General features: G+C 39.0%; 1 protein-coding gene across 3 annotated transcripts; it reads right to left on the bottom strand.

The window, feature by feature from the left end:
• Positions 1-3,822: 3,822 nt before the first annotated feature.
• On the bottom strand, positions 3,823-20,976 carry LOC125292492 (high affinity immunoglobulin epsilon receptor subunit gamma-like). Of its 3 annotated transcripts, none has more exons than XM_048239816.1 (8): positions 20,889-20,976; positions 6,666-6,763; positions 6,514-6,555; positions 5,917-5,988; positions 5,572-5,604; positions 5,016-5,078; positions 4,823-4,852; positions 3,823-4,610 (listed from the first exon to the last, which is right to left on the bottom strand). In XM_048239816.1, exons 1-8 carry the CDS (start codon positions 20,944-20,946, stop codon positions 4,533-4,535), a joined length of 474 nt encoding a protein of 157 aa, XP_048095773.1. In that variant the 5' UTR covers positions 20,947-20,976; the 3' UTR covers positions 3,823-4,532. The 3 variants fall into 3 exon arrangements, with proteins under 3 accessions (XP_048095773.1, XP_048095776.1, XP_048095774.1); XM_048239819.1 differs by having other exon boundaries at positions 5,572-5,601; XM_048239817.1 differs by having other exon boundaries at positions 5,917-5,985.
• Positions 20,977-25,291: the final 4,315 nt, after the last annotated feature.

The raw sequence follows: 25,291 nt of genomic DNA, 5'->3' as shown, positions 1-25,291 counted from the left end.
ACGTGCGTGTGCGCGCAAGTGGCCGAGCTGACCTTAGTCTGTGGCCATGGTGCATTTGCGTTGTAATGGAGCAGATAGAATTTCCAGTTGGAGCACTTAAAAAATAGGTTGAAAAAGGTAAGGATCTCTGTGCATTGAAGATTAGTTTCTCTTTCGAAGAGAACTCAAAATGTTCCGAGATTTAATACCACAGTGACCACTGCTTTTTTTGAAAACCTATGTGCTCCTGCTAGTGTCCCCGCTACAGTGCTTGGTCTAGGACATTGAAGCTTAGAGCTGAATGCTCTAGTCTGTGATTGGTTAGGAGTAGAGCTGCTGGTGTTCTTGATGGGGTAATGTTGGATCATGTGATCATGTTGTTGGCCAGAAGTGGACGGCCTGCTTTGTGGTCGCTCTGTCTGGTTCTGGTGGTTGGTGAATGGACACAGGTGGTGCACCAGAAAAGTGGGGTAGCTGGCCTGGGAAAAGCAGCTGTTGTATACCTCATTTCTAACTCAAGGCTGAGTCAAATTTGCTTTAATCTACTTTAAACAAAAAAAGGAATAAAAAAAAAAAAACATACAAAAATGAATTGTCGTGAGAGAAGTCTGCCCATGTCTATTTAGTCTCTGGAGTGTGTGTGTGTGTGTGACCTGGAGGAGGCCAAGGAGAGACAGACATGCCTGTACACACAACCACACATGCTCATACTGATGAATGTCAGCAAGGACTCCGTAGTGCTGAATTTTTGTTTCCTCTATTTAAAAGATCCAATTTTTCTGTTTCTCTTGAGTTGTTAATCATCTGTTTAGAAATCAGTATTGCTATTTTTTTATGTAAATTGTTTTTTTATATATTCTATCTTTTATTGAATATCCTACCCCATTTCATTCTTTATGATTTGACAATCATGTATTTGATTTCCCATCTCTCTTACATCTGAATGTAGTTGTGAATGTGTTATGTGGTGTGTTGGAACAGTAGGGCTGTCTGACTACTTCTCCTTGGCTTGACTTGCAAGTCTCTCACTTCTTCTCCATGGTAACCAAAGACTTACTGAAGTGATTGTATGGACTAAACAATCTCTCAGCACAACCCTGAATCAACTTACACCACCTAATAGCTGAACATTGTACACAAGCTTGTGTGCTCACGCAGACATACATACGTTACTAAGACTCAGGGTTGTGTGGAGATTGCTAGGACTGGGCTGGTTTCTCTAACAGACATGTTGAACCCTTGCTGGGCTGGGTGAAGGTCTCGTAACACACACACACACACACACAGGGGAGGGCCTGTATGTCCAGCATGGTGTGATGTGCCATGTTTGCATCACAGCCACAGAATGTGGTTTCCACAGCCATCATACTACATTCGAAGACTGTAGTACACTTAGCTCTGTGGACGCTGTGGACGTCTCTTGGACATGCAGTCCCCCCCCCCCCCCCTTCTATGTGCCGTTGGACTCCTTGTGTCTGTCTCGTCTCCGTTCAGTCTCTGTCGCGGTCCTCTGCCGTTTGTGGGGTCGTTTTTTTTGGTTAGACTCATCAGCTGTGCAACTATGCATTATAGTCCTCCACTCAGTCTTGACGACACGGCTTCACCAAATGGATCCCTAACCGACCCTCTCCCTCTTGCTTAATGGCTGTACACGTTAGCGGAGAGGGTTGTGGGAATTTACAAGCTCTATCCCAAAGCAAAAATCCAAATATTACATGTATGACAAACACAGATACCAAAGACTTTTTTTCCTCTGTTTCTTTTCTTTTTTCCCGAAGCGTGAGTGTGTTATGAGACCTAGCCGAAACCCAGGTGATTTAGCTCTAACCTCAGTAATTCCAAAGCTTAGATGTATATTTTGGTATTTTTCTGAGATACTTAACGTAAAAGACGGGGAAAAAAAGAAACAAAAAAGTTTGTCGTTTTCAATTTCTTGTTTGTTGGGTGTATTGCTCTTTTTTCTGTCACCGCATGGAGTTACTTACAGAACTGTCTTACTCTTGGTAGGTAAATGAAATAGTATTTTTGTATGTTTTTTGGGTGTGTCCATGTGTGTGATATCAGTTTCACTGCCCAAGTTACCAAAACAAGGAAAAATGGGGGGAAAAAATGTTGAAAAAAAAAAAACTTGTACATAACACATCAGTGGAACTCTCTTTCAAAAGAAAGAAATGCGTCATATAAGCATTTGTTATTCTCATCTCCTGCAACTATGGCTCAAGGAATGTGTGCCCCTTTCTCTTCTAAAATTGTTATTCTTGACTCTGTAGAACTCTCACTGTTGTCATAGTGACGCTTTTTTGTGGGGCCCCGGATGTCACTGCACTGGGATACCCACCCCGCTCTTGGTTACCATGGGGACACACATCAGTGACCAGACTGTAAATGGGCTGCAACATGGTGGTGTAGTACTGAATGACTGTAGAAATTTTGAAGTATGTGAATCAGAATACATGGTAGATTGATGCATTTTTTTTGTTCTGCTGTATTGTTTTCCTTTTTTATATATTATATATATATATAAAGATAATCTTTTACTGTAGATGTACAGTTTTTTTTTCTTTTGTTGTAAACATCATTAAACCATTTTTCAAGTGTTTTAATATTGTATCTCAGCACTGTCTTTATGTCTCGAATTTTACTGCCTCACATGTGCTTCAACATAAACTCATTGAGGTTTGATTATGTCAAGTACAATGGCCTAGGCTATATGTATGGCAGTTTACTGAATAGTTGTAGGTCTAACACTCATATCTTTATTATTTATTTTAGAATTGAATGCATTTTATAGAATTGATGCATTTTCATCATTAACATCAACAATCTGTATTTCATATAAAAAGATTGATTAATTACAAAAACTAAATTTCTTTGTGAACACTAACCTTAGAATTCATAAATTCTGAATTAAGAAGGAAAAGGAACTCTCAGTAGCTATATCTGAAACGGCAACCTACATTAATTTCATCACCGGTGTTCCAGAGCTTTTAGTGCCTCAAAACATCACAAAGATATCGCATGAAACAGCACAACCAGAGCTATCCAATGGTGCTAGTCACTAGTTGCTGTGATGAGCAGTTTGTGAGAAAACTAACTTTGAATTTGCATCAAATTTACATTCTGCATACAGCTGCATCCATTCTTCTCAGTTGAGTAGCTCACAAACTCTTCACTCATATGACAAACCATATCAGACATACCAAACAGCCAAATCTTTTAGAACTTACCAAATCTATGGTATATTGCTCTTATCTGTACAGTTAGGCTCAAGATTATAAAAGGTGGTTTATTTGCTTTCCATATCAAAGCATGCACAGATCAACATTGGGCTACATGACATCTGCACATATGCAAACACGGGTTGTATACTTTATTCAACGTTCCAGTAACTGGTCTTCGGTGAATAAAGACCAGATGGTAGCCTAACCTGAAAAGCATGCTTAGATGGGCCAAGATAAGAGCTTAAACATAAAGGTAGTAAATAGTCAAGGAGCTAAGTGGGTTAAACTGTAACCAGGGTTGGGTAGTAATGGATTACATGTAATCTGGATTATGTGATCAGATTACAAAAATCAAGTAACTATAATCAACCCAGATTACAATTTTAAAAAAAATGTGTAATCAGGTTATAGGTTTGTTTGTTCACTAGATGTCACTATCATCCAATTGCCTGTGTAGTTTCTTGACAAGAAAAAGGTTCAAATCAAAACCCAAGATGGAAGAGCCGTCCATAGATATTAGAAAGCTAGATACCGCATTGTCCGTCGAGTTCTATTAGGTGCCATCCGTAAACGCGGCCGCCATATTGCTGGGGGCAACACTTGCCGGCAATCAGAGACACCTGTCTGATTTCCAGTCAGTCACATGTTTCTCCATTGGCCTCCAGTGATTGTTGCCCCCACCAATATGGCGGTGCTATTTACATACGTTTTGGAGCCCAATGCAGTATCTAGCTTTCTAATGTCTATGGAGCCGTCGACGTCGAACGATAGACCTGTTTCAATCAGGAAAAATGTGTTCTGTAGGCCTACCTGGCAATATCACCAACTGAATGCATCTGAATTAAAGATTGGGAAATAAGAATGTGTATGTCGTGTGTTCACGTTATTGATTACAAAAATTGCCATGTAATCTGTAGTCAGTAATGGATTACATTTCAAAGTAATCTGACCCAACCCTGACTGTAAGAGATGGTCATCAGTGCAAAGCCTTGCATGATATAAATTCAATTGTTCTTCATCAAACTGTAAATTCAACTGTATAGGCCTAGTGAGTTATGGAGACAGATGGACAGTAATAGCAAACAGTGGACATTTTACAGAGGTATTCAGTAAATTAGAGAAATGACTGGCATTTCAAGGTTAAAGGAATACATTTGACCAATATTTCTGTTGAATTATATGAAATTATCATAAATTGATGAAGAACCTGACTCAAAAAGGTGAATTATCAAGATGTTGTTTGTAGGTGATGCAGACAAATGTATGTCCCCCTCCCAAATGTATGTCCCCCTCAAATCAAACCTACACAGTTGAATCAAGAGGACGACCAGCTCATTTTGGTGGATGCGGGGGTGGAAGAGGCCTCATCTCCAGTGAGTTGTAAGTATCTGCACTTGTCTGTTGGAGAGACTGGAGAAGGAGAGAGAGACATGACCAAGGTCAAGGTGATTAGTTTGACTGAACAGAAGCCAGACACTCATTATTGCTGGGACACCATTTGTAGAGAAGTAAAGTAAATGGGGCATGGAACTACTGTTTGAGTCATTTGTGGTTCTAGAGGTAAGGACACCATTAGGCTGCCAATGAGCAATGACAGACAGATTGAGTCTATTTCACTGTACCTCATACAATTGGGTCCTGCTTGCTTGGGCCTGTGGGCAAAAGGAAAATACATATCATGCATAGCAAACACATTTAAGTATACAGGCACATTTTAGGCCTAATATAGGACACCTTTGTCCGTAATTGTCTTTCACAGTTGTACTTGAAGCCAACCCAAAGAGCATTGACTCCAGTGGAACCGAATGGACTCACATCCTTCTTCTTCTTCTTGTTCTGGATTTGTGCGTAGGTGTCTCCCGTCCGGTGCTGCAGAGCCTGTAAACAGCAAACAAACAGCTTTATCAGGTGGTGCACTTTGTCACAGCTTACACTGTCTCTGTGTCATACCTGAGTCGACCTCATGAGGGCACTGCTGGATACCTTACATCTCCACCGACAGTTTGTATGGAGCTCTTCAGGCCCAAGATCTAGCCCAGACAGTCTGTGTTCACTTTGACCCACTCACAGATGGGTCATAAGAGTAACTGGATGATGTGCTGTTCTTGTTCAACTTTTGTTCAACCAGTGAAGTAAACCACCATCATTTTTAACCTACCAGATTTCTAACCTCACCTTCTTGACCTGAAATTACAGATTTCCTTACAATAAGACAAACACAGGTGGCCTTTAACATAAAAGTAAAGCCCCGTGTCACCTGTCAACCAGTCAGATTTTTGGGCGAGCACTTAGCTTCTTAGCTTTCTGTAGACCCTTTGTGGTTAATGCTGCTGATGACATGGGACTAATAGGCTGTGGTCTGCAAACTCACCGCATAGTGATCATCTGCTGCTGGGGCCCGCTGCTGAAAGAGAGTGAACAGTACATCCGGTTCACAGTGGAAACTTAGTCTCATATTACCCATTACTGATTGGTTTTGCATACAAACAAACACGCAAGCAAGACTGTGGAGTATACATGTATATATGAACAATAATAATTAGTGTACAGAAGAACACATCTCACAACCATTTTACAGCTTTCACAGGTCCAAGTATCAAGTCTCATACCTACAGATGGTTTACGAAGATATTAAGTCTTTCTTGTGCAAACACGCAAAACACACGCGCGCGCACACACACACACACACAGATATGATCTAACAGATGGTACTCACTCGTCGCACTGCCCCAGTCTCTGGGTTGCTCTGGGTGCCCACTGCCTCGTAACTACCCCCTTCACCCTCCTGCTGAGAACAAATGTCCGTAGGTGATGAGATGCAACTGACCATCACACACCAACATCACACACACGAAGACAACACAGGTGCAGCAGACCACAGCTCAAAAGAAGTGCATGCGTATGCCTTTTATCACAACCAGAAATGTTTTTAAATGTTTTGGATAATAAAACTGCTGTAGCACTAACTTATGCATTTTACTAGTTGACATAAATTTAGATTAAACAAAACAGACTGCTAGGTACTGTATATTTTGTCGAAACAAATGCATCCACAACATGTGAACGAAAATTAATGATCACTACGAATCTAAAGGTCTAACAGCAAAGCACCTGATCACTTTTTTTAAACAACAACAACAAAACAATTTTTTTTCAACATCTTGCCCTGAACAATATGTAATCTGGGGAACTATGTTTGTCAAAACCCTTTTCTATGCTAATGTCCACTAAAAATGCAAAGTGAACACATAACAGCACATATATAAGAAAAGCATAATACTTAAGCGATGCTGAAGGATTCCTCTACACTTACTGTCTGGTTGTTCTCTTCTTGCGTAGTTGGTCTCCTCAAAAACTACAGGAAGAGCAAGAAGGAAAGCCAGACAGGTAAACATGAGCCTGTTGTTGTGATCATTGCGGACTGATAATGTTTCATTATGTGATGGACCTGGGGTGACCTCTGACCTTCTCTCTGAAGTAGAGCGCCGTGAAGACGATGCAGTAGAGGAGGAGAACGGCATCTAAGACGTAGCAGATCACTGGGTCACTCACAGATGTAGCCTCTGTAGGACAAACACACACACACACGCACATGCACACGCACACGCATGCACACACGCACACACACACACACACACACACACACACACACACACACACACACAAATGTATTATCATCAGAGGAGAACGGCATCTAAGATGTAGCAGATCACTGGGTCACTCACAGATGTAGCCTCTGTAGGACAAACATGCACGCGCACACGCACGCACACACACACACACACACACACACAAATGTATTATCATCAATAATAAAAAATAATAATCACACAGAATTCCCATGCCCCTCTTCACTGTAGAGCACATACAGTGTGAATGTGTGAATGGCTTTAGCCAGGTCTGACACAAGGTCTCCCTGCTGTCAGGTGACACATGCCTGAGTTAATGCTCTTCACACTGGTCACTTTGAGAATCACCTGAGATGAAAGGTGAGGAAAGGTTGAGGTGAGGTTGCTTTTCTCTGTATATACGAATGAAATACAGTGCAACAGCAGTGACCTCTCCCTCATTCAGTATGCAGACGACATGGCCGTAATTGCCTGCCTTCAGGATTCAAACAGCTCTCCCTACCTGCAGTGCATCAACACCCTGACTTCATGGTTTGACAGCAGCTTCCTGGATCTCAACATCATCAAGACAAAGGAGATGTGGCTGGGAAGCAGTAAGAGAGGAGGCAACAAAGACTCTGTGCCCACCTTCAAGCCAATCAGCATGAAGGGTCAGGAAGTGGAGCAGGTCACTGAATACCTCTGAACAATAATAGACAACCAGTTAAATTTCCAAAACCTTGTGGACTATGTGTACAAGAAAGGGAGACAGCGCCTGGCCCTTCTGAGGAAGCTCGGGAGCCTCAACACCAGCCAGCGCACAATGACCATGGTCTTCAAATCACTGACCGAGAGCGTGCTGACATTCAACATCGTGTCATGGTATGGGCACTAGAGTGTGGCTATCCGACCCGAGCCCGACGGGACCCGACCCGTCGGGTTCGGACAAATATTTAGAAATTCGGGTTCAGTTCGGGTTCGAACACATGGGGGCGATATGCATTGGAAGCTTTACATTTAAAATTCCTTATTATGTTGGGTAAACAACAGGTCTGCTTTACATGATGCAAACGTTTGTTTTTTGAGAATAAAGTAAAATGTAAAAAAGACCTAATAGCTTTCTTCCTGTGTGCAAGATTTGTTTATCGTGACAAGGCATTTCAGGCATGCCGCCGCGTTGTCACGATACATAAACAAATGGTTATGCACATTTCGCACATATGCACATAAGCACAGTCTTGGGTGACGTTAAAAAAAGTTGTTACCCTATCAGGAGATTTTAAGATTATTTGCGTTGCATACTGTGGTAAAGACATAGGCTACCGGTAGGTCGTCTCGTTCAACTGGATGAGGATTTCCTCGAGTTGCCCCAATTAACGTCGATGCTGCATATGGATCAGTGACAGAGGCACTGTAGTTTCAACGACTGTTGCAGTTCATTTGTAAGACTTTTTGTCAATGGTAAGACAAGAATTCTATTTCAATAGGCTATGCTGCTTGGGCCTCTTGTGTTAATGTGCGCTGTGTGTGACCTGCGTGCGTGCACGCTCATTTGATTCTGTAGACAATTTGTTGTGTGTTCCGTTTAATGGGCTAAAAAGACAGGCTATCCACAAACGTGAACGTTTAATCACTAGCATGGGAATAACTGAGGCATCATCTGCTTCGGGCTCGGGTCGGGTTCGGACATAAAAATGAAAATGCCTGTCGGGTTCGGACGCAACTCTGTTGGACGCGGGCCGGGTTCGGACAGAAATTTGCGGCCCGATCCGCACTCTAATGGGCACCTCTCGGTCAAACAGAAGAACACACTGGCACAAATCGTCAACCAGGCCGGAAAGATCTTTGGACATAAACAACATCAACTCCCACACTTGTACTCACAGATTTTAATAAAAAAGGCCTTACAGGTTTATAAAGATCCCACTCATCCACTGTTCTTTCCAGCTGCTGCCATCAGGACGGAGACTTGCAGTCCCAATGGCAAGGAAGAATGGTTACAAGTGGTCATCCATTCCCCCAGCCGTGACCATTCTTAACAAAGAACTGCCCATGGTCAGATAGATGTATGCAGTTAGGCATTTTATCTTACTCATTTATTTATATCTTTTAACTCCTCTGGAGCAAACTGGACTGATTTTATAGTTTTTACTTATATATTCCTATTTATATCTATTTATTGTGCATAGTGTTGTATTGTTTGTGATGTGTGTGTGTTTTTTTGTGTGTATAGACAAATTTCCATTTTATGTATAGTTTGATGGATATTAAAGAAGTCTAAGGAAAGCGACTTGGTTCTGACTGCCCAACACAGGGTAACCAGGGTAACCAGCCTGACCTCTTCGCCCACATGTTTTACAAAACAAAATTATTTATACTTCTGCCAAATATTGATTTAATGTTGATTTTCTCTATATCAATATGTTTGTTCTGACTGAAAAATTACAGTTTCACATGCCAAAATAAAAAAAGAAGCGTTTTCCTCTTTCTAACATTTTTATGAAAATTGGCATGTCCAAAATTATTCATACCCTTTTAAAATAATCAATGGAAACATCTTTATTTGCATTCACAACTGGTTCGAATTCCGACCAGTACGAATGGCTGAAGTGCCCTTGAGCAAGGCACCTAACCCCTCACTGCTCCCCGAGCGCCGCTGTTGTTGTAGGCAGCTCACTGCGCCGGGATTAGTGTGTGCTTCACCTCACTGTGTGTTCACTGTGTGCTGATTGTGTTTTATTAATTCACGGATTGAGATAAATGCAGAGACCAAATTTCCATCACGGGATCAAAAGAGTATATATACTTACTTATATGTATACACAATGAATTTTTAACAGCAATCCGGGTTTATGAGTCAGAAATGATTATTTGCCATCACTCTGGCCTTGTGCTCACTTTTTTGATGGATTGAGGTCTAGACTCTGGCTCTGCTTCTCTAAAATGTTGATATTGTTCTCTGTTAACCATTTCTTGCCTTGTTTGGTTGTATGTTTTAGATCATTGTGTGATTTAATGGTCCAATAGTGCCTATTGGGGCAGGTCTCTTGACTGTCTGATCTTTTCCTACAAAAATCTCAATGTAGCCCCTTGTTTTAGTGTTACCATTTACTTTGAGAAGTTCACCAGGTCCCATTGTCTGAAAAACACTCAAAACTAATACATAGTTATTCTCCACTGGGGGGATGGTGTTTTGGTGGTTGAAATTTTCCCTCTATCCCAAAATGGATCACTTGGTCAACATGGATTCTGATCATGGACCACTGTTCTCCAAACATGCACAACTCAGCTAAACCATTATAAGGGCACACCTGGACATGGCCCAAGATTGGCATAAGAAAGCATTAAATCCCAATGACACCATGTCCATTTCAATTGTGGGGCTGTGAGAATGATTCTTTTGGGATGTTTTTCAACCAGGGGGACCTGGTGACCTTCTCAAAGTAAAGCAAGCAAGAGGCTACACTAAGATTCTGGAGGAAAAGATCAGGTAGTGTGCCAAGAGACCTGCCCCAACAGGCGTCATTGGAACATTAAATCATAATGATCCAAAACATACAACCAAACAAGTCAAGAAATTGTTAATAAAGAGCAATGTCAACATTTTAGAGTCCAGACCTCAATCCATCAAAAAAGTGAGCACAAGGCCAGTAACCGTTTGTGCCTCATAACCGGATTGCTGCTAAAAAGGTGCGGCCTACAATCATTGTGGAGACATGGAGAGGCTTGGTAGGTATTATAAAAAACATTTTGAGAGTTTTGATGGCAAATAAAGATGTTTCCATTGATTATTCTAAAAGGGTATGAATGATTGTGGACACACCATTTTCATAGAAATGTAAAAAAAAAGACAAAAATGCTTATTTTTTTTATTCCAATTTTCTACCACATTGTCTTACAACCTTTTGGCATGTGGCAGTGTCATTTTCAGTCAAAATAAACACATTGGTCAAGAGAAAATCAACATTACTATAAATCAATATTTGCCAGGGGTACGAATAATTTTGTTCTTAACTGTATTTTATCACTAATTCTCTGTAGATACTTGCATTACAATGAGTAGTGCTTATAGCCATTTACAGATTTAGTACAATTTAGTACAGCGTGGTGGAGCCTGCAGGTGAGGTTATTTCTGTTTCGCAGGGGAGGAAGAGCACTGGGCTTCCGCACCCCTCTGTGGTCAGGCTGTGTCAGTGGCGCAGTATCTAGTTCAGCGGTCGCCTACCCACAACTGGTGTGCTAACAGCTCTCTCTCTCTCTATCTGTCTCTCTCTCTTTCTCTCTCTGCGTGTGTGTGTGCATGTGGTGTGTGAGTTTCTGCATGTGCATGTGCTTTTGAGAGTGTGAAAGAGAATAACACAAAGACATGCAGTGCACCTGTCCGCTATAGACAATTACAGACACCAGAAAATGTACCTAATTTTGTGTACAAAATAGGTCCACGAAATGTAAAGTGACTGTTCCATAAATGTGACCCTTTCTGGGTTCAGTATCAGGCCTTGTGATCACATGCCAGTTCCTTTCTGGGTTCAGTATCAGGCCTTGTGATCACATGCCAGTTCCTTTCTTTCAAACTTTCTTTCTGTCTCTCTAGTTTTCTTACCTTCTCCCTCCACCTTCAGTTTCCACTGTGCTCTGAGTTTAGAGACGAGATCCTTTTGTGTCTGTTGGCAGGCTGAATTGTCAGGGCCTACCGGACCCACATCAAACGCAGCAGCTCATCCTTTTCCCAATGAAAGTTAACAAAGGCTAGAAATGGTCATATAGTTGAGGGAATAGCTATAGAAAAATACAACCAGTATTGCAAACCAGTTGCTGATATTCCACCAGAATGTATCACTGTTTAGTGTATGAAGAATGCACTCTATTCATATTGCATTATTGTCCCAGATAAGTGAAAAATCTTGCCTAATGAGTACCCATTGATAACAGACACGACAACCTGCAGTGGAAACGAGAGTTTCTTGAAGACAACACATGTGTGTGGATATTGGATATAAGATGATTCAAAAGAGGTTCCCTTGTATACAGGGTGTCTACCTCCTAAGCTGTAAAGCCAGTCACATACTATCTATTGCCATTCCCAAAGAAATGGAGTCAAATTCTGTCATTACTCACTTGCAGTTATTGGATAATTAATCAATGAGCACATCAAACATTCTTCATTCTTATCTTAGCAATTTCTGAATGAAAATAAAGCCAGTGTTAAAGTGTTTAGTGTTAAAACCTAAAATCTAGCAACGTACAGAAAACTACAAAATGACATCAATATTTGTGTATAAAGGCACTGATATGCTCATCCGTGTAGTTCATACTGTTGTGATTAGATATATATACCCTACTTCATATGTATACATTTATGGACTAGAGACCTCCATACCCTGTATATGTATACATATATGGACCTGAGATCTCCAAACCCTACATGTGTATACATATATGAACTAGAGACCTCCATACCCTGTACATATATGGACCTGAGATCTCCATACCCTACATGTGTATATATGGACCTGAGATCAGGACTTTGAGATGGTTGTATGTTACACATCAGATAGAAGTTCAGACAAGCAACGTAAAGCCAGAGAGAAGATGTTCTGAATTCTGCCGACAACAATGTCTCTGTTCTGAATCTGTGAGCGTATATACCCCCTTTTCACTCTGACAATGTCATTGTCTATCTCCCTTTTATAGGGTTTTATTTATAGGGTAAGCTGTCATCAATTTCTTGAAATTGTTCATTAGAAAAATGAATACACAGAAATCATTAAATCACCATGAAACACGGTGCCACAAAAGTAGATTACTTAGTAAGTTTTTTACTTACTAAGTCTCCCTTCCTCAGTGTGTCTGCATACAGTATGTGTTCATATTCATAGCTGACGATAACATGACATGCCGCTATACTTCACAAGGCAATGATCATACGTGTTCATCAGTGCGTCTCTACAAACCTACCAGCGTGGACATCATCATATGTGTCCAATATGTGACGATACTTGTTCACATCGACTTACAAGTGAGATTATATCAAGCAAAACAGGAAATAAATCATCTTGCCAGAAAAAAAGCTGGAAAAGCATCTGTGATCTTTGCACATGAGCACCTGTGCATTTGAAAGTAAATGAAACCAAGTGTTTCAGTAAGAAGATGTGAAAGCTAAGATGAAAATACATCCAGCCATCTGAGACCTTATTTGTGCAATATCCTCTAACCCCCTTTGTGGTATGAGCCTTTTGTAAATCTAAAAAATTATAATGTTAAAATAATAACACAACATAACGCATTAAATTGCACTTTGTGATCATGTGAAATGTGTCTCATTACAAGTCATTACTAATCTAGTGCTGCCATCGTCCCAAAAGATTGTTTAAATATCAATAGTTGTGTGTATCTTCAAGCATTTTGTTATAATAGAGAGTACATGTGAGTATAAGGTTTTGCTGGTTTAGTTGGTGCTGTTGCTATGTTTGCTAGGCTGTTTGCTATGATAGTGGTTCAGTTCCTAAGTTGCAGTTGAGGTGGTTACTTGAGTGTTGCTAGGGTAGTCATGGTGTTTTTTAGGGTCTGAGTGACAGAAAAGAGAGGAAAGGTTGCATTACATGTTAGAGTATAAAGACAGAGAAAGTGGTATAGTCATGATGCAGTGTATAAATAGATTAACATAGTGAAATGTTCTTGCAAATCAAAAAAACTGTGTAGGCAGAGGACTTTACTTGACTACAATGGGTTTACTGAGGTATTATAATATGAATATATTGTGACTGATTGTTTGATTGATTTATTGATTGATTGATTGATTGATTGATTGATTGATTGATTGATTGATTGATTGACTGAATGATGAACAACCTCAGATTACAAAAACAACAATGTGCATAAGATTAAAAAGCACTCAAGCAGAGTGATGAATTCTAAAGTACAATTAAAAAAGTATGCAAATAGGCCAACACATTACTGAGTGACTCTGAAACAGAAGACTAAAATGGAGGACTGATTTGTAAGAGGGACTTCTGTTACACCCACAACTTCACAAAATATGATAATTCCACAGATTTAATTTTCCCACAAACATAATTGTCACCTAAGTTTGAAAAAAGTAAGTAAGTAAGTAAAATGTATTTATACAGCACATTTAAACACAGCTTTCACTGACCAAAGTGCTGTACAGAATAAAATAAAGAAACCAAAAAGAAATAAAGCAGAAAATAGCAGAAAGACACAGATCAACAATGACAATAGGAGACATGTACAGAGTTACAGACAGGGCAACAGACAGAGAGTTGGGGAGGATAAGGTACAAAGGTGGGTTTTGAGCCTAGACTTAAAAACACTGATGGAGGGGGCATTTTTAATGTCCAAGGGCAATTGGTTCCACAGCCGTGGCGCTGCAACTGCAAAGGCTCGGTCACCTTTTTGTTTGAGCCTTGACCGGGGCACATGGAGGAGAGCTTTGTCATTTGATAGTTAAATAAAAAAAGTTATTTCAAATGTGGAAAGGTAAAAAAAAGTAGTACACCAAATGTGATGAATCAAAAACAATGAATTTGTACCTGCTATCAGTTTAGAAAATATGTTGTCACAAATCTAAAGGCCATGTAATGAAATTTCCTCAAAATATAATCCTTCATCCCACCTCACACTAGCACACACTTTTGTTGTCATATGTTTTGTCGTCACAATCTGTGATAACACAGTAAAATGTAATCGTAATCAACAAAGCCGCCACTTAGTGATGGTATGCGTGGCAGTGTTAAAAACAAATCTAATCGAACGTCGGTGGCTGAGTGCGCTGGTCTGAGTGCGCTGGCTCTGGTGTGCGATGGATTTTAGAATTCACTTAATTTTTGATATGGTCTAATATGTCCAGTTTATAGGGTTTAGTAAGAATGGACTGAATGTATGAATTCATTGTTTGTCTTATAATCACACAGTTGTTGGCATTGTGTCTTCATCAGCCTAATTGGAATTGTGGAATTCATCATCCATTATTGGCATGGGGTGTTCTTCTTCAAGTTTATTCACAGACCTCCATCATAAAGGAGTTCTGTCTAACTTGCACTGGACAGGTTAGCAGTATGATCATCTTAGATTAATAGTACTGGATCATTTGACCATCATCTACAATGCAGGCCACGTCCTTTTGTATCAGTCAGTGTTTAAATAAAAAAATTTATATAGATATCAAACAACCTGTAGACAAACTGTAGACAAACTCTCACACACATCTCAATTTTGGAGCCTGGCCTCTAGTTATAAAGGAAATTAAGATGGACATTAAGCTATAGGATATTTCACTCGGGGTGTAAAGGTACACATATTCATACCGAACCGTTTAGGATGTTAGGTTCAATACAGATCTGTACCGAATGTACCAAATGCAGTCTTTCAGACAGGCTTTTTGCATGCGGACCATGTTTTAAATTCAAGTTCCCACACAAACATAAGTGGTCAATTAAACGTCAAAATACCATTACTGTTGTGCATCAGCAATATTGTCAGTGAATTTTAAATTAGCAGTACCTGCAGGCTCACTACCGAAAATGAACCAAACCGTGACTTCAAAACTGAGGTACACATGTGTACCGTTACACCCTTTTATTATACAGCTCTTCACGCTCCATTAACTTGAATTGGATTTCCAAACGTTCTACAGTAATATAAATTCATGCAATTACCGCTGTCAACAGCAACTAGCCATATAATAAGCGGGTTAATGTAGGCTATTGAACGCCGGTCATTATCGGTAAAATAAGTCCAGTTCGCCATGCCGGGACTTATTTTCCTGATAATGAACGTGTTATATATATCCCTTATCCCTTACATAACACACAACACTCAGGAAATGGTGATGACTATTGACAGTGGAATATGTGCTTTATTATACTTACGTCACATTCTAACAAAGAGGGAAATGAGTTATTGTGTATAAGTTAGGATTTTTGTGGGATTATTACGTATATATAATGCATACACTGTAACAAGATTCTGTGATTTTCACAGCATCACTGCTGTTTTTGAGAAAAATGTGTACTGTATTTGTGAATACAGTATGTTGCTGTAGTTTCGCTATGAATTATGGTCAAAAATGGTCAAACTACAGTAATAAAAATTTGCTGCGAATCATAACACAGTAATAAATCTGACTCCTCCCTCACTTGTCAGCTTTTTGAAAATTTTGAAAAAACATGGCGGAAAATCAGTTGGGGTTTTCTGTTTGCACATAAATACAAAGTTAAGCTCCCAGATAGCAAGGTGACATTTATATTATATTGATTTTCCATCCAAATCATCATTTTGAAAAGATATTGAAAAGTCATGGATTTATGGTTTACTGGGAAATTTTGACGAGGTGATTGAAACGTGCACCGCGCGACGACGTTTGAACTGTCCGGCGGCGGGAGATCATTTTTGAGCAACAGTTCAGTCAGTCAGACCAACGGTGTTCTGCACTCTGCCAAGTTCGCAGCTCCACCTTAATGGTAAGCAAGCATTTATTTATGTAACGTTAATGTTTCATTGTGAAATTGTACTACATTAAATTCAGTCATGTGTACAGTCTATGTACGTTGTACTGTCTAACTTACAAACTCATCCATGCTTGTTGGATCAACTATCTAAGTAAGTAACGTTAGGCTAGCCATCATGCTGTGAAGGTGGCATTAACGTTAATGTTTTATGTTACTTTAACGTTTTGGCAGTCTCATTTATATTAGGCCTACCTTAGTTCTCAGTAAGTTACAGTTTATTATATTCATATAATTTATATAAAACATTCGCTAGTAGTGCTAGGCCTAGTATGTTACTGTCACAATGTTAGGCTGAAGATGATGTGCTGCTGGTTAACGTTAACGTGGAGGTTTAGCTGCTACCAGCTAACTTATGTAACGTTAACTCATCGTAATCATGTACGGTTTTGTGAGTTTAATAGGCTAACTTTAGCAATATTGATATAAGTTAACTTTAAGTCACATCTGACTATCATTAACCGTTGTTCGGACGAACAGCGCGAATGGCTGTTGCTGCCATAGATGTCAGTATATCTATGTGTTGCTGCAAGCAAACATCATCAATGAGCTCACCCAGCTGGCTAACGTTAGCAGCTAAATATACCTTGTGAAACTGAGTTATGCTAACACCATCTTCAGCCTGGCATTTTGACAGTAAACTCAAAAAACATACAGTATATATATATAAATGATTATTCTAAAGTTTCACTTGTAAGTAGCCTTCAGTTTCAGTTGAAAATTGTTATCTAACACTGTTTCTTTTTTTCTTCTATTTCTGCTAGGTGCTGCTTCACTCTGCTACTGGTGGTGGATCAGGCTGACTGCAACCGTTGGTCTAATGTTAGGATGCAGCACACGAGAATTTCTAAACGGAAAAAAGTGAATAAATGTACTTGCTTTTCAAACTGATAACAAGTTGTCAATGGTTATTTATGCAAGTTTGTGTAGCCTAAACCATACCTAGGCCTAGTCAAATTTATCCTGGCTGTAGATAAAGCAGGATATGAATTTCCCAAAATTACTGTATATAATATTACAGCACTTGTATTACTACTGTACTAAGTTACAGTATGATCCATAAGTACTGTGATTAAAAATACGGTAGACAATTGAATACTGTATACATTACAGCACTGGTAGTACTACTGTAGTTTGCATTTACAGTATCAGGCATAGGTACTGTGATGTCATATACAGTAGGTGTACTGTAGAGTGAAATACAGCTATTTGCTGCCAGCAAGTTGCTGTAAATTTTACGTTAAACTTTTTACAGTGTATTTGTATCATTTGTAGCTTAGCTTGTAAAGGTGTTATGTTTGTGAATGTAAAAGACCCCTCACTAGCCTGGGTGAACCCAGCCCTGTTAGCAAATTTGAATTTGCTCTGCAGGTACATCTGTAAGGAGCTGTAAGGCCAGGATCTTTGGACCAAAGCAGCCAAATGGCCACCCCCCTTCTCAAGCAAAGAACATTCACCACACAGGGGTGCCAGGGGTAACTAATTAACACACAGTCAAATTACTCCAAAAAGAGAAACTGGTTTGATTGTCATGCTGTGAATATTAGTCATGTTTGGTCTTGAATTGATACTTTAATGTGGACAGTCTTGATCATTTTTTCATTATAATTTAATGTGTTTTTGCATAGTTATAGACTAGTTACTACGCTGTAGACACTTATATCTTTACCTCAACTGACCAATGAGGGTTGTGCATATTATATATATTTGGGATAAAGCAGGGTTGCCCTCTCTGGTCTACCGCTGGCTGGAGGTCACTCTCTCCTTTCTCTGACCTCTCGACCCCCCACCCCCCTTTCTTTGCTTTGTTTTCTTTATATTTGATGTATTGTTTTATTTGATGTTTAACATCTAACTTGTTTTATAATTTGTTGTTTATGTTTAAGTTTGTTAGTTGGTTAGTTGACCTTACATTAAATCTAAGTGATATTGGTTTACAATTAAGGTTATGGTTTATTGGTTAATAAATCATAATTTGACCACCATTTATTCTCGTATGCCACTACTCTGCTACTACTTGGTAATTATTCAAAGTCAAGTTCTTAATTTTATGGAGTCAGATTAATCATAGTTTCTCGTAATATTTACCACTGCTTCTCCATTCTGTCCTGTTCAAAACACATTAAACGTAACATTTTACAGAGCCCATTGACACCCGTTTCCGAACTTTTTTTGGTGATTGGGGAATGGACATCAATGGGATCCTTTCCAGACCAACCTGCAGAGCAAAATCAAATTTGCCAACAGGTTCACCTGAGCCTCACACTTGGCAGACTTATTTTTGCTTAAAATTCTCTGTGACACAAGGAACAAGGTCATTAGTTAACTTCTACTACCACCCATGCTTTGTTCTTGCTAGAAAAGGTTTGTTTCATATGTACATTTGGATTTTCATCAAAGTCATGAGACATAAATATAAACAGAGAGCGAAAGAGAATGGAGCCACTTGAGAGATACATAGTGTGGCTACATGGTGTGGTTAAAAATGAGAGATACATAGGCTACATGGTGTGGTTAAAAATGAGAGATACATAGTGTGGCTACATGGTGTGGTTAAAAATGAGAGATACATAGGCTACATGGTGTGGTTAAAAATGAGAGATACATAGGCTACATGGTGTGGTTAAAAATGAGAGATACATAGGCTACATGGTGTGGTTAAAAATGAGAGATACATAGGCTACATGGTGTGGTTAAAAATGAGAGATACATAGGCTACATGGTGTGGTTAAAAATGAGAGATACATAGTGTGGCTACATGGTGTGGTTAAAAATGAGAGATACATAGGCTACATGGTGTGGTTAAAAATGAGAGATACATAGGCTACATGGTGTGGTTAAAAATGAGAGATACATAGGCTACATGGTGTGGTTAAAAATATTTGAATTTGATTTTGAAAAGGCATGGTGTACATGCTATAATGATTATAATGTAATCCCTTCAATTTCTCAGTGTATCTGGTTTCTATTCTTAATACAGTTTTTCATATTTTGTAAATACGTAAATACGTCATCTGGAAGACATGTTTTCGGTTACTTCACAACGCTCACCGTGGGACCATTACATAACTAAATTGAAACCAGATAAAATGCTGAAGTAATACCACATGTCTGATCCAAATTGTACCAGTAAATCAGTAGCTATAAATCATTAAGAGGCTTTTAAAAAGCAGTGATGAGTTCTGGTCTAAAACAACCAAGCAATTTTAAAGGCTTACCTGAACCTTGTACACGGCAACTGTTGACACTGATAAACACTTGGTAGCATAAATGGTGTATTCTGGTGAAACAGTTGTTATATAGGCTAATTGTTTTTTCTCATATTTTTGTAGGGTGGTCCTTCCCATACCAAAGAACTGGCCTATAATAGGAACAACAGGTATGGTGATTCTCAAGCTGGTTGTTTTAGTTTATACTTTTTTAGTAGTTTTGTGAGAAAAGTGTGTATTTTGTTGGAACTTTGACCTTTTGTTTTCAGGATTATTGATTGAATCTGAAAACAGTAATTCATAATTCTCTACTTTTCAAGACTATATGCATAGTCTATATACTTTTCAAGACTTTTCTCCTCCATTTTATAAATGTACACTGAATAAACATGAACGACATGTTTTGGTATCATATTTCATGAAACATTTTTCTCAAATTCTATGCACAAATCTCTCATATGTTATGGACAAAAGTCATGCAGAATCCATACTGTTAAATTAATTGACTGGTTATTGAGATTGCTTCGTGTTACTTTTATATTTTTGCTCAATAAAAATCCTCAGTGAATTATTTTATAAAAATAAAATAGCAAATGGCCAGCCTTGACACAATACACTGTGTGACAGTTAACATCTTGTAAAGATAAATACAGTATTACTGTTTGAGTGTTATTATTATTTAATTAATATAGTTATGCAAGTATAATATATCAGGCTTTCTGCAATATGGGGATATTGTTTAATTATACTAGGTTGTTCAATAAACACCTTCATATGTGAAACATTGGTTTAAAATGTGTTGTTTGGTTTTAGAAAGTAAATTATGCAAACGTAAATTGAAAGAAATTAGTAAAAAAAAACATAAGATGTAAATATATACTTGTATGTATACATTATAAAGTAAACCATAACTTTTGTAAGATTTGTATACTTGTGTCTACAAACTGAGTCTACAATAATCAGTCAAAACCCAACAGTCAAAGAAACAAAGTGGTGAGATGTAGCCATCTTTGATGATGAACTGTTACCCAAGAGGGCCTTGTTTTGTCAGCTCTGTTTGTCTCTGTGATTGCGACACGGAAACCAATGCGAAAATAGGTTAAGAGTACTTTTCGGCTTCCAGTCAGCGGAAAAGACAAAAAGTTATATGTACTACAAATATACCTCACATTCATTCAAAATTATGTGAACACAACAGTCAGTCTTGCACGGTGGTCCACACAGAGCCTGTCTTCGAGTTGAAGGAGGCCTCCAAGCAGGTAAACCTGCAATGGATATGAGAGCGAGAGAGAGACCAGAGAGACTGGTCAAGATATGATAATGGATGAACAGATATTTTCTTACCTGCTACATGGACCATCAAGGACAGTGGAAGGAGTTTGATGGTCCTCCACATTCTCATCACTGTCTCGGCCGTAGCCCTCCACCTCTGTCTCTCTTTCTCTGAATCAGTGGTGGTTCCAATGACCTCACTGCTGCTGATACTCTTCCTCTTTCATACCCTCCCCACCAACCCCCAAGACTCTCTGAACAACTAGTTCATGCCTCCCACCATAACCAACAGGAAGTGGCTATGTTGAGTAGCTCCCCCTGGTGGTCTTCTGTGTATCTATCAGTAAATAAATAGATGCATTAGTGGTCTGATCCACATGATTCTTCATCTGAACTTATGAGTTAGATCACTGAGAGTGAAAGTTGGTCTTAATGTGATTCTAATTGTAGGTGGGAGGACACAAAAGCATCTGAGCAAGGCACTAATGTCTGGTGCGTAGGTGTGTAGGTTTCAAATGAGGTGTGTAGGTTTCAAATGATTGGCCAAACTTCATGTATGTATGCCCATGTTACAAAGTATTTCCTGGAGTTACTTTGTTCATGTGATGGTTGCCGTCAGAGTGAGCATGTTATCCATACAGGCAAACAGATACTGCAAGCATTTTCCTGCAACCACTAATTCAGATCCTCTATTGATCTTTATGGCATGGCTAGTTAATGGGGAGATTATGCGTCCTGTTATTAACAATTGACAAGAAGATGTGGTGTTGTTGTGTGAGACAAAACTGCAGGCATTGAAAATAGTTTCTGACCAGTTTTGTGATGGTCACTCAATACAACACAAAACTCAAAGTCTTTGGCCAGGTCGAGGAATGCATGACGTTCTCTTCTTTCTTTTTTGTAGCCTGCATCTGATGCCATGCATTGTTCAATGTTTGAAGCATCCTTGAAAAACCTGACATACAACCTTCCGATACTGAGATGCCAATCAAGTTATATCTTTCAGTTATCGTCAACTATGCCTCCAACCAAATATATTAAACCACCACCTACCTAGCAACCGACATAGCAACCATTGAAATAAAGAATCTATATCAGTTTCCATAGCAACCAACATGATTACCTTAGAAACCATCATAGAAACAGCTTTGTTTAGCATAGCAACAACCATGTCTATCTAAGCAAAACTATTGTCACTATCTCTACATTATCTGTTTTAACACTGTATATTTTACATCATGTTTTGCATTTTTATGCACTGGTAATTCCTCGGAATTGTATTTTCTAGTTAAAACTCTGGCAGACATTTTTGTCCAAAGTGACATGTAATAAGCGTTATCATTAAAAAATAAAAATTCAAAGTAGTCACATAGCCTATAATATGAATAATAGTAATAGACTAAACTAGAAAATGTAATTTCGAGGAAATTACCAGTGCATGAAAATGCAAAACATATGGTGTGAAATATATTGTTAAAACAAATGATGTGCTAATTGGCAACCAACATGATGAGGTTTAATATAGTTGGAATGACTGAACTAGGTAGATGAGGTTTAATATAGTTGGAATGACTGAACAGTTAAATAGGTGGATAGTTTAAAAGGTTAAATTATTTGCTAGGTAGATGAGGTTTAATATAGTTGGAATGACAAACAGTTGTGGGCAGAAGAAACAGTTGAACAGGATATATAGTCTTAACAGAGCCAGTTTGTATGCTTAAAGCCTGAGACAGAGTATACGTTTTAAAAGTTAAATGTAGATAGTGTAATGGATGTTGATAGACAGAAAGTTGAATGGATGTAGATAGGCAGATTGTTTAATGGATGTTGATGGATAGTTTAATGGGTGGATAAGTGAATGGTTTGAAGAGGATGAATGGATAGAAAGTTGGATGGAATGTACCTTATATCCTTGTAGAATGGAGAGACACAGAGAGAGTTGGAGAGTTCAACAGAAAGCAGTTGATACAGGTGCAATCAGTTTAACTGGCTCTTTGATGGGGCCTAGTTGAGCAGCTGGAAGTTGATACAGGTGCAAATCAAGTTAATTAGCCCATTGTGATGTCATCAGCCTAATGTTAAGTCTATGGGGACATTTGGAGTAGTTTTTAATTAATAGTAAAAGTATAAAAGTTACAAAGTTGAAAAATACAAAGCCCAGACGTCCTAAGTAAGACCTACGTAACATAAGTTTGAATGAAGTTTCTACGTTGTACGGTTCAAGCTGCATTAACTGCGTTAGAAGAAGAAAAATAACTAGAAAATGCAATTCCAGGGAATTACCAGTGCATGAAAATGCAAAACATATGGTGTGAAATATATTGTTAAAACAGATGATAGTTGAATGGATGTTGATAGGCAGATTGTTTAATGGATGTTGATGGATAGTTTAATGGGTGGATGAGTGAATGGCTTGAAGAGGATGAATGGATAGAAAGTTGGATGAAATGTGCCTTATATCCTTGTGGAATGGAGTCACAGAAAGAGTTGGCCTAGTTCAGCAGAAAGCAGTTGATACAGGTGCAATCAGTTGAACTGATTCTTTGATGGGGCCTAGATGAGCAGCTGAAAGTTGATACAATGTGTACGGTCACTAAATGTACACATAAATTATTTTATTGTAAGGCCCCCGATGAACGAAAGTCCACGAAACTTGGCATGCATTCGGAGGGTGTCATAATGATCCTACACTTCCAATTTTGTGAAGTTTTGACTATGTTAGGTCACAGATACCTGCGATTACAACACCTCATTTTTACTTTTTTGTGTTTAACTAGGTGGCGCTATACATGAAATGAGTGGTTATGGAATGAGTTGACATGGCCCTTTGAGATCAACATACAAATGTCTCAAACTCAAATGAGCTGGGGGCCAATTCTGCCAATGTCATCTGATTGGAGGGCCGGCTATTTCTGAAAATGCAATATTCTTTTTTTCAAATACCACACACAACTGCAAACAGAAAGTGCAAGTGTTTTATCTAGTTTTAGACACCTGTGCTAGCAACCTTAGCTTATAAATAAAATAATGATAAAATAAATATTAATACAAATTATAAAACAAATGAAAAGCATAAAAACAGGTATGTGTGTGTTTCACACCAAATAAAAATATTTTCCTCTCATAACTTTTTTAAACCTGGCAAACTATAGGCGTCAGGGTTAAGAAAGCAACACCATTAAATTTTTATATCAAAATTTCAAAAGGCCATGGCTCTAAAGTGGTCAGAGATAAAGTCCTACTGAAAATGTAAAACTCTTTGAGTAAAACAAAAGTTTATGAAGGGGGTAAATTTACCCATCTAATTTGCCACTGGATGGCAAGCACTTCAAATTATGCACCTTTCAGTAAATACTGGAACATATTTGAGCAGGTTTACTTTCCTTTTTTCATATTACCCACATAACAAATTAACAGGAAAACACCTAAGATGTATACCAACACCTAAGATGTGTATGGTTTAGTGATGCATTACTAAACCACAAGGCCTACAATAAAGGATTCTGGTCAAATCAGTTCCTTTCGCGGGTAATCAGAAGTTCGCATCATATTGCGGGTGACTTTAGAGCTCTATTTCTACTAGCCCTGCTGTCTGTACCACGTCCATTACGGACACTATCACCACGATTACCACTGCAACCTCCAACCTATGTTGGGCAGAGGGTCGAAATAAGCATGGTATGCTTAGTGGACACCGTCGTATACACCCAGACGCACCTCCATTCAATAGACGATCGATCGATCATAATCTCCTAAAGGATATTCTCCTTCAGATTTAGAATAGGTGAATAGCATAGCCTACCTAAGACTTCATCACACGTAAACGTTTTTCAACATTTGGTGTAGGTCTATTTCTGCTTAAATTTATGCAACACTATGGCCTGCATCGCTTCCGCGTCATTACAAATGCACGTCTTTGTGTTTCTCGCGTGTAATACAAGTATTTCCTGAAAACTTTGCGCAGCGATTTTGGGTTTGAATGAAGCTCTGGATGTCTAGCACATAGTGGAGCAGAGTAGGCTACAAATGAGATTTGTCACCGTACTTGGAACTATCGTCTATTTTAATCAGTATCGTTGTTTGTCGCAAATTAAAAATAGTCTCAAGGGCCGGATTACATTATTATTTTGACATACGTCGCGGGCCGGGTGTTTGAGACCCCTGTCCTAAACCCTACGGTTCTCGAGATATTCACAGAAAACTGTGTCTGGCCTACCCTCCTTTTGGGGATCCAGTCCAGCGGGGGGGCTACAGATCAAAACGAAAACAAGAGGTTCCATGCTATCCATGTGGGGTTACATGCCCACCAAGTTTCGTGTACTCCGGTCTTGGGGTACACGAAACTTGTCCCGGGAATCCTTGACGGAAATTTGGACACGCTTCACTGCGCGGCGGTCATAATAATAATAAGAAGAAGCCTAGGAAGAACAGTACTGTAATAACTAGAAAAGCATTTCCTGAAGGAAATATAGTGC

This window comes from Alosa alosa, chromosome 3 (genome assembly GCF_017589495.1).
Source record: "Alosa alosa isolate M-15738 ecotype Scorff River chromosome 3, AALO_Geno_1.1, whole genome shotgun sequence".
Taxonomy (NCBI): domain Eukaryota; kingdom Metazoa; phylum Chordata; class Actinopteri; order Clupeiformes; family Clupeidae; genus Alosa; species Alosa alosa.
This window is presented reverse-complemented; position numbering and strand designations above follow the sequence as displayed.

What these genes read in the sequence shown, in the direction of transcription:
- LOC125292492 (XM_048239816.1), bottom strand. Translation starts at nt 20,946, where the DNA reads ATGAGAATGTGGAGGACCATCAAACTCCTTCCACTGTCCTTGATGGTC. An exon ending in CGCTCTACTTCAGAGAGAAG is followed by an intron (nt 6,556 to 6,665) that starts GTCAGAGGTCAC and finishes CTCTTCCTGTAG; the next exon opens with TTTTTGAGGAGACCAACTAC. An exon ending in CAGCAGATGATCACTATGCG is followed by an intron (nt 5,079 to 5,571) that starts GTGAGTTTGCAG and finishes TGCTGTTTACAG; the next exon opens with GCTCTGCAGCACCGGACGGG.